The sequence below is a fragment of the Leptopilina boulardi genome, unplaced genomic scaffold, assembly GCF_019393585.1.
Source record: "Leptopilina boulardi isolate dan_hultmark-lab unplaced genomic scaffold, ZJU_Lbou_2.1 LbouV2_202, whole genome shotgun sequence".
Taxonomy (NCBI): domain Eukaryota; kingdom Metazoa; phylum Arthropoda; class Insecta; order Hymenoptera; family Figitidae; genus Leptopilina; species Leptopilina boulardi.
This window is the reverse complement of record NW_026137755.1, coordinates 2724347-2737399: the sequence shown is the minus strand read 5'-3', so window position 1 is coordinate 2737399 and position 13053 is coordinate 2724347. Positions and strand designations below refer to the sequence as shown.

The following is a 13053-nucleotide window of genomic DNA, read 5'->3' as shown; positions in this document are numbered from 1 at the left end:
GAAGGAGAATATTTTTATTTCGAGAGAATAACCTATGAAATCGATACCGTATATCAAGAAAATAAAAATACATTTCTGTAATTTTGAATATAAATTTTTTTCTTCTATATAAAAAGTTTGATTGTATGTGTATTACCTGTTTAACTATTATAGTGTCAGTGTAAATTTAACTATCAGGAGAAACTCTGCATTCGATGTGACAGAGGTATGTACGTAATGCGTTATTGCCACCGCAGTATAGTCTATATATTTAATTAATTCCCGAGGCTTTGAAAGCCTGCAAACGTGCCTTATATATATATATATGCATATATATGTCCATCGAGAATCGTTCAACTCTGCCAACAATGCCAACGAATTGCCCTGTAACATTATGTACATCCCTTTATGACAGTACTTAGAAAAAAGAAAAAAAGTTTTTTATCAGTAGTACAAGTTGGTTTTAGTCAGACATAATGAATGAAATATAAAAAATAGTAGTAAAAGTAAATATTTAGCAAGACTTATAAAGGTTCATTTTTTTGTAGTACAAATCAATATTTAGTTTAATTTTCACTACTGACGCGGTACTGGTACCAGTAGTCAATTTTTGATAGGGTACATATGAAAATCAGAAGTAAAAGTAAATGTTTTGTCAGACTGTTTGAAGGTTTACTTTTCTCAGTAGTATAACCAAATATTTAGTCTTCTCAGTAGTTCAAGTAAATGTTTAGTCAGACTATCCAAGTTTTTGTAATTTTCTCAGTAGTAAAACTCGATTTTAGTCAGACATAATTAGATTACATTTGAAAATAAGTAGTACAAGTCAATATTTAGTGAGAATTTATAATTTTTTTTTAACATGAATTTTATTTTGTGAATAAATAAATAAAATAAATAGTACGTATTATTATTAACAAGTCGAGTTTGAAAAAGGCGCTTTAATTATAGATGATGTATATGTAACAATATGAGAGCAAACAAGTGCAGAGGCCTTTACGGCAGTCATGAAATAGGCGGTCGTAACAGTGCGCATTAGTAAAGCCGCAATATATCTCAACAGGATGGGAAGTGATGGCTGCGTGCGTGGATCGTTGACACCACTGGTTTGTTTCCAATGTTTAAATAAACGTGCAATGTCGATGTATCGTTCAATTAGACCTATCTCACCTAGACACACGGTCACGCGTTCGCTCGTTTCGCAACTAGCTTTACGATTATGGATTACACTAAAGTCCCTCCTACCCAGATTTACCCTTTTATACATATATATATATATACAATTTTTGTTACAAAATACACTGAAAGATAATTCCATTTGGATATATTTATTACTTGAAAGCAACATGTTTCTTTTCTATTTTTTTTTTTTTTTTGGTAATAACTTTATATTTTACACAAAATATTATTCTTGATTTTAAAGCTAAAATAGCTTTTATAATAAATTACTAAATAATATTCGACAGTAGCAATTGAATAATTTGTAACTATTCGCTTCAACATGAATTTATTATTTTCAGAATAATCTGGACCCGAACGGCGAGAAACACATATACAGAATTTCATAATAGGTAATTATGGTTTTATTATATAATGTTCAATATTCTTTCTGTATTCAAATTATTCTCGATATTATAATTTACCTTATAGAAATTCTCTTGAATAATATTTATTTATTTATTTTTCTCAACATTTTTTCATTTGGGTAGAAATATTTCTTCCATAAAATAAAATTTCTTGTAATTTGTTGTATTTGAAAAATTTTTATTTTCGGTTTTTTTTTAAAAGAGGTATCATATATTTTTTTTGCAAAGTCTATAGCTGTATACAAATTTCTATACAGCAATGGATTAATTTTATTCCCTCTGGTGTAATCTTCCCAAATCAAAAAAACATTTATTTTCAACTTTTTATTTTTATTCGCAGTATAACGACTATACATCCAGATGAAAGAAATGTAGAAAACATTTTTTTAATTTAAAATTGTGTTATAATAATTATTGCTGTGAGATTTATTTTATTTATTATTTTTTAGTTATTTTCTGAATTGTTTTTTAAATTATTGTTTAAAATTTTGTTATTTTATTATATTATTCGACTGAATGTTATACATTGAAAGTAAAATTAACGATAATTTGAAAATTTAAACACACATGCAGTGGGTGAAATATCTCACTTTTTGTATTCATTGTTTTTATGTTTGCGTTAATCGTCTTTCACACTGAACGCGTAAGAAAGATTGATGAGGGCAATTTTTTTCACAGATTTTCCCATTTAAAATTTTTCGTTTACGGGATTTTGCATAATTGGATTAATATATTTTTAAAAATATTTCCTACAATATATAAATATAATTTATATCTTTTTATCTATAATTTTCTCAAACTATTAATGTACTATATTTTCCTATTTTATTTCGTTTTAATATTTTCTTCTATAAATTTTAAGAGCCAATATGATTGTATATATATATAGAGCTATTTCAGTAAATATTTTACTAACTCTATATGTAATTGTTTTAAGAGCGAGCAGTTATGTTTGACATTTAGCCGACCTTATATATCGAAACTGCACGAAAGGTAAAATAAAATGTTTAAATTCCATATCGATCCATTGCAAATGTAATTATAGAAGAAAGAGAAATTTCGAGAATTCATGTCATATATTAGTTGTGGTTTATATAAATTTAAAAATGACTTTCTAGTTTGTAATCGTTGAGGTTACGCAATCCCAAAAAGTGTTAGTACTTTGATTGTAATCGATTATTATAAATAGTAATAATAATAATAATAGACTTAAATATATTATTTAATTTGAAAATTATTTTATCGAGGAAAAGATTTAGACAGCTTAAAGAGATTTATATAATATATAAATTGTAAAGAAATGTAGAAAAAGAAATAAAATTGATTTGGAAAATAAATACTTTATCATGAGAGTGCACTTGTAGCTATGTAGCAAAGTTGGAGTAGGGAAATTGGCAAAAGGTAGCCCAGCGTGGGATTGACAGATGCATTACTGTCTCTGATGCAGCTTGTCTGTCTCGAAGCGCATTGAAAAGAGAGAAAACTAGTTTGTATTATTGGCCTAGAATATTCTACCGAACAAAGTAATTCAATACGATTTCCCAGGTGCTTTTCGTGTAAACGCATTGTGATTCATGAATCTGTTACTCGTGTTAGAAAAAATTTCCCCTTTTCAAACGATACTGAAACATATATTTTTCAATTTTTACATTTTTTATTTTATAAACTTAAAATTATTTTTTAACGCAAAAGGTTATAAAAAATTTTTATTTTTGAATCAATTAATATAAGTTAATTATTATTGCAGTTTATTATATATGAAATAAATTATCGAGAATGCAGTAGTCAGAGTTCAAGTAGTAAAATCGATTATGGTCAGCCAACGTCCAAGGGGCCTGTCGACAGGCTAAGCACTTGGACGTTCTATCATTAAGTAGTATAAGAATTAAACGATAACTTAATTTATTTTTGTATTTTTTTCCTTTTTTTAATATTTTAATTTTAATTATTTTAATGAAAGTTCAAAAAAATTTGTTATCTTTTGTTTACTTACAGGACGAAAAAAAACTGTAATTAAACTGAAAGTTTGTTTTACAGAAAAGAAAAAAAAATGTGTGTAATTTAAAATTAGTATAGCGTTTATATTAAAACCATTGTATTTATGAGACTTTTTCTTCGTTCTGAATTGTTATGCAAAATAGTTTAATTAAGACTTTTTAAGATTGGGTACCAGTCTGAGTTCGTGAGGAGAGCAAGTGGGGGGGGGGAGTTCAAGGGTGATAAGTGGCCATTTATGTCGCGAGTCTCGTTTAGTCGTATTTTCAAAAGCTTTAATTCCACCATCCTCACACTCTCTTTATCACGTCATTTGCATTCAGTCCAATTCAATAACTGTTCCGCTACTTTCTGACTGTAATTTCTTTCACACCTTTCAATTGTGTGAAACCTTTTAGAAACTTGTAGTTTTTCACTTTGTTCGAGCTCTTTTTTTGCATTAAAAACTCGCTTCTCTTTCTCTCTCTTTCTCTCTAGCCAGCAATGTATTAATTTTCTAACCGTTATAAATAAAATAGGGTACTTGAAAAAAAAGTTATATTTGATTCCAAAACTGTCTTATTTATACATTCATATGTCTACGAAATTTACATATAAATTAGACAAAGTTTGTTTTTGCATCATATTTTTTACGCACCTTAATTTTTACTAAAAAAGTTTAAATGAGTTTTAAGACAAAACCACCAGATGCGACTCTCTCGCAGTTAAAGGCTCAATTTTCAATTTACAACTTTCTCGCACACAGCAAAGAGTGAGAGGGGGGGGGTGATTCTTGCAAATCATTCCTGTACTTGTATCTTCATACTAAACAAAAAGAAAGCAAAAATAATGTATGAGATTTTGTAACGCATGAGAAAATATTTCAGATTTCCACAAGAATAATTTTTTTTTCTCTCAAAAAAAAGGGAGAAGTATGAGGAGATGAAAAAGAGTTTTTAAAAAATAGAAAAAAAGAGCAACAAAGAAGGGAGGAAAGGCACACTTATCTTAAATTTTTGCATGCAGATTGGTATGAGCCACCATGCCCGGAAGGAGGTAATTTCCAGTTGGTAGGGGGGGGGACAGGGCAGACGTATGTTCTGGCGATAAAAGTAATGAGATCCATTATAACAAGCTGAGTTCTCTCGTATAAGGGAGTATCGCGCACTCTTCCTTTACCCTTAAGAGGCAAATGAAGGGGAGACCAGCGAATATAACCCAGAAGCGTTAGATTTATAACCACGTTTCCTCCTTTTGAACTGAGAGACAGTCTTAATGTTCTCATAAAAACTTAAATAGTCCATCTTTTTTCTAAAATGGAAGGTATTATGATATTTAATTAGAAATTCATTTTAACAGCGAGATTTATATTAAGAATATTAGAATATAATTTTTTTTTTCTTCTACAAAATTATAGAAAAAGATTTTCGAAAATCTTTGAAAATACCTGCCAATTTTTAATTACGAACTTTAGAGTTTTTTAAAAATGCCATTTGTCAAAAATAATAATAATATTCTCAAAAGAAAGTTGGAAAAAAAGATTTTTTTAAATTCGTTGAAAGCAAAATGATTAGATATATGTATATTGAATATATTTTTAAGGCGATATATAAAAAGCTGTAAGAGGATAAATGGATGATGAAAAAAGTAGGACAAACATTATCTGCGTGGGCAGTGTTGGCACTCGGGAATAAGATAAAAAAAAAAAAAAAATGAAAGCAAAGAAATATCATTGAAATTGCTAGAGGCACAAAGAGTCGACGGGAAAATCGAATTTTCAAATGAATCTTCATGTTGAAAAAATTGTGATTTTAAAATTGTTTGATATGTGATTTTAATTGGAACCATAGAAAATATTCCAAAAATCTAGAATTAAAAAAAACAAACTATTTCGTTCTTTCATATTACCTAATTATTGAGGTTACAAGTTTTTAATGTCCAAAAAATTAATATTATTTTTTTCATTTGCCTTCATTTTTCCACCAATTAAACTCGTTTCACTAGATTCGCAGGATAGACATTCTCATACACTGGTATGTATCGATTTGAATATTTTTGTCGTCAAAGCATCGTGTCAGAAAATGTAGGCGACCGGAAAAAATGAAAAGAAACTTTCAACTATAAAATATACCTTTGAAAGACCTCTTTCATTTTTATGTCATTATTTCATCAGCTGGAAAAATTTTCCTTTATAACCTCTCGAAGAGAATCGAAATTTTTACAAAGACACAGCTATAAAAAAAATGTTTTCTTAAAACATAAGAAGACGTAAATTGAAAATTAAAAAGTTGCAAATAATTTTAATTATTCAATTGTTTTTTTGCTGCAAAATCTATTTATATAAGCATATTTACACAACCTGTTGATTAATTTCAAAAACAAGTGACACTAGGAAGTAAAAGAATTATAAAAGTCTTTGTGTGGTGAATTTTTCGTTTAATAGAGTCTTTTTTTAAAGTTTTTTTCTTTTTTTTACAAACTAGCAATGCTCTGAAAACTTAGGGGTCCATGATGAAATTTTCGTCCTTAGTTTAATTAAAAACTTTTTACGTCAAAGTTACTGGCTTTGTAAAGTTCGTTTTAAAATACCGTAGATAAAGTATTTCGAATGAAAAAAATCCTTCTCAAATTAAATTATTAATCTTTCTTTTATTTTTTTTCAGTTTTATCCTGGGAGCGTCCTCCTTTTTATGTGAGTATTCAAAAATAATTTAAAACACCTCGCAAACCACTTTTGTAGAAAAATTATGGGGATGAAGATTTTTTTTTAAATTGTTGAAAAAAAGAAGAAAAAAGTAAACAATTCTTTTTTTAAGTACACTGAAAAAAAAATTTATTTGATTCAAATACTCGATTACTTGAGTATTATCAAATAAATATTTACTTGAACCAAATAATTTTCAATTGAATTAAATAAATTGGGAATGCAATTACAAATAATGGAAAAAAAGGTCGCGTTACGATCAGAAGATATATAAAAAATAACAAAAAAAAGAGAAAAAGAAAAATGTATAAAATTCACCCACCAGCTGAGGCCAACGAACAGTGAGGTAAACTTTAGCGCGGCCAAATAGCCGCAATCTCCGCAATCTCCTCAGTTTTTTATCGTTGAAGCCCATCCCCATGAAGACGGGCGGCACACGTGATCCGCATTGACACTCCAGGATGCTAACTTATATATATCAAATCAGTGTGTGTTTTTTTGTAAAATCTTCTCACGCACTATTCCCCTCCCCCCTAAAAACCACCTCTGAAAATTTTCTTTTAATGAAATTTCAATTGATTTAAAAAATTAAAAACAAGATTTTCACTCACAAAATCAATCGTAAAAAAGGAAAAATTTACGTTAGAACAAAAAGATATAGGTATTTGTAACGAGAACAAATATGAGAAAAAAATCTAACCTTGACGATGCGGAGAAAAAGGAAAAAAGAATTTATTAAAAAATCAATTGCAGTGAATGACAATATAGAAAATGAGGACAATTTTCAAGGTTACATCGCGTGTCTTGGTACGACGACAACGTGACAACTAAAACTTGATATTCAAGGGCAAAGAGAAAATCATGAGCAATGTTGAATTTGAAAATGATGCAGCGGGACGCGAGCCGCGCAAGTGACTGTCGGTTCAGTTGGTAGCTTGAAGGGATGCTGCTACACTGGCTGGTACGAAGCGCGCAAGATCTACCCCACATACGAGAACTATATACAATTCCTGAATCACCCCCCACCATTGTCCCCTTTTTTACCACCCCCACCCCTCAAATCTCTAGTCCGTCGTACTCGCACAATTGTCGTGTTAGCTCCCACCCCCTCTCGCTTTTTAACCGAATCCCACACCAGGACACGTCTTACAACCTCCGACCTGTGGACAAACTAGCCGCGAAATCCGCTTTTCCTCTTTTCGTTAAGGGAGAAAAAAAATCATAACGAGATAGACGGAAGAGAAATCACCACTAGGCAATTTTAAGAATGTGATAAATGGCACTTTATTTTCAAACTTGTGTTATATATAATCTCTTGAGAAGATTTTTTTAAAATAATTTAGTGAACCTTTTTTAGTAGGGAAAATTTCATATTATTCAAAAAAACGTGAACCTATATACTTTTAATTTCTGCAAAGAAAAATTTTTGTTTCTGATATGAGAAAAAAAGTCATTTCATTTTTTTCCTTGTAATACAACGATTCCCTCGTATTTTCTTCTCTTCTTCTTATATTATTATATTCTTATTATTATTACTTGGGAGAAAAAAAATATTGACGATAAGAAAAACTTCTTTAATGTAATTTTCCCTCTTTTTCTTGTAGGATTTGATTAAACAAAACTTTCTACGTTTCACGCATTATTCGAGTCGTAAATATTGACATTTGTTATACTTTTATATATATAAAGGGGTGTTTTAATATTTAAAAAAGTTTTTCCAAGAAAGTTATGATAAAACTTAAGAAATTCCATATTATAAGTAGATGATATCATTAGTGGATTCTTCATATCAAAGTATTTTTTTTATATCTATATTTTTTATAAATAACATAAAAAACACTTTCGTTGCATAAAGGAGGGAAATTTTTTTAGAAAATTAAAAATATAAAATTTTTAAAAAAGGCTTTAGGTAATTTACAATAATTACTAGTTTTCTTGAGAACGACTCACACTATTTTTTTGGCTTTCCTCCTTAACCGAACTCCCTGATTCTCTTCTTCTTGTTTTTTTTTCTTCTCAGTACAAGCTTCTTTGTTACCTTTTTGTTTCCATTAAGAGTGATGTAGTGCGTAAAACACTTTATCTATCCTTCTACACAATTGTGGTCAGTTTGATTTACTTCCCCCTTCCTCTTCATCATTCTCACGAAAAAAAACAAGAAAAGAAAAGAAATGGAGAAAAACTAAAAAAAACTCTTTTGCAGAAAAATAATGAACCTATATCTATCTGTTACATGCGAACGCATCAAATCAATATTCAATTTAGCTGTTGGCTAAAGAGCGATAACTTGAAGGAGAAATGATACAAGAAGTAATGAAGAAAAATAAAGATAATAATTTTCTTTAACTTTTTCAAAATATTTGTCTGACTGCATAAAATTAATTCTTATTTTGTTAAAACAATTGGTAATTTTTTTCCTTTCAATAATAATAGAAAATTTATTTCTCTTTTTTTTTATATAGAAATAGAAAAAAAAACTCTTTATCGTCACTTGTTTCGTTAAAGGGAGTATAGAATATATATTTGCAAAAAGAGCGTGCGCTTCATTAAATATTCTTATGAAAAGTTTGTCGCAAACGGCAAGAAGAGATGATCTGTCTTTACATTATTTCTATATTATTTTTATTTACTCGTTAAGAGTTTCATTTCAGACTTCCGGTAGTCTAGACGTCAATTCTTTATGAAAGAAACGAGAGCAGCGTGAATTTTCGCGCCGCAAGTGCTTTATCGAAACAATACAAAAAAGAGAGAAAATATATAGAGAAAAAGTAAAAATACAGAACAAAAAATTAATTTATTTAATGAACGTTCTCGATTAATTAAATTAATGAGAAATTATTAATTAATTAATTAATTTTAACTAAAACAAATCTAATTTTTTTAATAATAATGATTTTAGCACTCGGTCGATATATTATAGTAAAACATGGAGATAACGATCACTCTGAGTCAAGGAAAATTATTTTTTAAACTAAATTTTAATTTACTAATTTGCAAAATATTTTACATTAATTTTTTTCTCAAAATGAAAAGTAATTATAAATTTTGCTTCTAAATGTTGGTATATAAAAATAGAAGAAAAAAATAATTTCCAATGGAAATTTTTTTTTTTTTTTTATTGCGTTGAATGCTAATTCCACTTTTAGTAGAGTTGTTAGTGTAACTTAATATTATATTAGAGGTGAAGTAATTCTCGTTAGCATTACTCGAAAAACTTGTTATTTCGAAAAGAGAAAACGACGACGACGACGGAAATAGAGACCAGTGCCCTTTTACAATTATTTAACAAAGCTCTATTGCATTGCATGTTCAGTGTATGTGTGTGAGAGAGAGAGAGAGAGAATATATACGGACAACCCATTCCACTTTCATTTCTTCATGAAGCCAATTATAGCGCACGAAATGAACTTACTGGCTATTCTATGCATCTCGAAATCGTTCCCATTTTCCATCTAAATAGTAAATAAAGCTCTTTAATTTTCCACGGAAATTTGATACTCTTACTGGATATAATAATATTTATATATCACAAGAATTTTTGTCGCAAAATAAACTTTACATAATGGTAAATCATTCGATTGTTTTTATAAAATACAGTAAAAAACATAAATAAAAATGTTATTTTCAAAAAAAAAATTCAACTGTTTTTTCATTGCAAAAAAAGACTTGTTGAATAAACAATTTTTAAAAGTCCGTGGTGAATTCATTAGACATTGAAGTGTGTACCAAATCTGAATTTTGTTACATCGAGACGGAAAGGTACTTGACGAGAAGAAAAAAAAAGTTAGAATCGTAAGCCAGATGGGGGGATGGTAGTGGTTTGCATATTTAGAACAAAAGCAAAGAGAAAGAGGGCTTCAAACACTTAAGATCATCTCTTCTAAATCCTCTTTCTCCAGTCTTTTATAAATATATCTTTTGCTTTCATATTCTGTGCGTTTTTACCTTCCTCTCTCTGTACCTTCGCTCCTGCATTAAGGGAGTCACTTCACAGTCGGATTAAAGTCCAAAAGGACCCACTCTAGTAGCATAAGACTAAGGGATATTTTACCATATAGGTACACTCAATTTACTTCTGTTTTTCCGCACACACACAAAGAGCTTTTAGTTCACCATCCCAAAAGAGAACTTAGAAGTTTGTCACAGAAATTCTCCTATTTTTTTAGTTTGCGACCGCTTGTTTGACCCCGGGCGTGAATCAGTTACTTTGCGCCCCTAGTGACAAAAAGTCTATTTTACTCCCTAAAGTTAAAAAAATTATCTTTCTCATACTTTTAGGGAGAAAAATAATCTTCTTATCCAATGACTTACCTTTATTTATTAATTTTTCATTTAGAAAAAAAAACAGAAGTTATAATTCGTTATTATATAAAGAAAAAAGAAATTTTTAAGTATTTCTCTTCTTTTTTTTATTTTGCTTTACTTTTCAAACGTTTGTGCGGTATCAACACAGCTTGTGCTTTCCCTCGGTTTCTTTGACATTAAAGAGTAACTTAATTTCTTGGTAAAATACCAAAGAGAAGAAATTTGCTGTTAAGAATACTCTTCATGTCAAAACTCTTCTTTTGAAAGTCACATAAAAAAAATTTAATTATCTTGCCGAGAAAAAAAGAGGGGTGGTGAGTCTTTGAACATTGGTTAAATTGAAAAGAAAATGATGAATCTTACGTGATAAACAAAAAGAATAAAATTAATGAAAATTGCTTAACCTATTTAAATTACATTGAGTTCATATTTTATTTAGAAACTTAAGTTTTTTGAAACAAAATTTAAAAAAAATTATTTCTCTCAATTTATCAATCTAAGTATTAGATGGTTTCCCTATTCTGTGATGTAGATTTGAGATAAATTGATTCTCAATTATATTATGCTATAGGAGCGATGAGCAGTGCCAGTCAATCTAGAGACATAAAACTTTTTTTTTGTCATACCGCATTTCTTTTCAATTTTGAGGTTTTTTGAGTGTTTAATGAAAAATGTTCTTTTGTACGCAGTGCCAAAACATGTTGACACTCTTCTTTCTTGAGTTATTTACTCACAACTCGTTGAATGCATTTTCTCTCATTCTCTCTCTTTAGTGATGTAAAATTTGGACCATTTCTTTTCAAGTTTTTTTTTTTCTTTAGGCACTATATATGTATATGACCATTCAACATATAGGGTTTTATACCTTAATTTTGAGGGAAATGGCCCCCGACTTGGCTTTCGGATTGCGCAATTTCCTCGGAGGTAAAAAGAAAATAATGGTAAATGAAAATAAAATATAGCACACTCTACGATTTATTTAGTCGTTCGGCAGAAACTCATAAAAAAATAATCTTATATTGCGTATGAATATCAAACATATTTTTTCATTTATATAAAAAATACAAAAATTTTATATAAAAAATAACAATAGAAATGAAATTCAAGAGTTAATTTAATTTTCACATGGAAATTAAATAATATTAATAATGATTTTATATCAAATTTCCTATGTAGGTATAATTTTGTAGGCAATTCGCAGTGAATTTGAAGAAGCAAATTAATATCAAATTCATTATTACGTACCACAAAATTTAATTACAAAATTGAAATAAAGTTCAAATTTCAATTAGGATTAAAATTAGAATAGATATATTTATTTCTCTTTTTTACAAAAATAAATATTTCTCTAATCATTGGTGATATTTTTATATTGGAATGTGGTATATATACAAAGATTTATGTCAAGTTATAGAAAACTCATAATGATAAGGTATAAAGTGACACTCGGAGACTGCAGGAGTATAAACCTACGTGACGTTCTGGAGGGAAAAGAGAGAAAACACTAATGTGATTTATGGTGTATTCATGGGAGAATAAAACCGAAGAAAATTACGAGGAAAACTTGGAAAAATTTCTTTGTCTTTTTTTTATCGTCCAATACCACTTTGTCTTAAAAGGGACCTTGCCATTAATTTTCTTATTGAAAAGAGAGGTCTTTTCAATAATTTTTTTTTATTTTAAATATTTTAAAAAATCTGTTTTATATCTTTGCCAAAAATTTTTATTATTGTATCAAAAATATTTCCATTGTAAAAAAAAAATATATTTCTATTATGAAATATTCTTACCCTTCGACGAAAGGTGACGATGGAATCCGAAATGGAGAATGTGTCAACAACTGAATCAAAGCGTACAAGTTTCTTGGATGGATGAGTCTTTTTTGATAGTGGACACAAAGAGCACATATCTGAGTTTGTAGAAATAGTAGGGGTCATATCGAGGGGTGATTTGTCAACCCTTTCTTTTCGTTTTCTACAGTACACTTGAAGAATATCAAGTCCTTTTTTAGTTATCCAAATTACACACATAAAAAAATCTCGTAAATCCACTCAATTTTTTTTCGCATTATTATGAAAATCAAGATTTATTGTCTTTTCCAGGCACTTTTTTTTATTGTCGTTAGTTGAGGAGAAAATTTATTGTCAAATTTTGTTCAGACTTTTTTTTATAAATATCAAAATAAGTCACGTTGTCCTTTATAATTGTTGTCTGTAATGTTTACTTATTTAACTTATTATTGTAGTTATATTGATCCTTTTGTTTAAAACGAGTAAAAGCCCATAATGTACTAAAAGAATTAGAAAATAACATATTTTTGCAATAAACTAAAATATAAATTTTTTTATAACACATTTTTTTTAAATAATTGTTTAACAATTTTGAATTGCAACAGAGAGAAAAAAAAGTTTTTTTTTCATCTCTGGTTATATTCATCGATTACATCCCTTATTCTAAAAAGACATTCTACGGCATCTCTTGGAGAAAGCTGAACACTAGATTCTC

At 28.7% G+C, this 13053-nt stretch overlaps 1 protein-coding gene across 9 annotated transcripts in view; it reads right to left on the bottom strand.

The window, feature by feature from the left end:
* The window catches only part of LOC127278266 (disks large 1 tumor suppressor protein), a 157198-nt gene that overhangs the window by 96797 nt on the left and 47348 nt on the right, over positions 1 to 13053 (bottom strand). The window contains exon 1 of one of the 9 annotated variants that reach the window (XM_051299891.1): positions 12339 to 12592. The exons of 7 other annotated variants lie outside the window; for them this stretch is intronic. In XM_051299891.1, the coding sequence (XP_051155848.1) occupies positions 12339 to 12578 (240 nt within the window). In that variant the 5' untranslated portion in view covers positions 12579 to 12592. Of the gene's footprint in view, positions 1 to 12338; positions 12593 to 13053 lie in introns of those variants that run through there. One more of the 9 variants, XM_051299892.1, reaches the window with a different exon arrangement.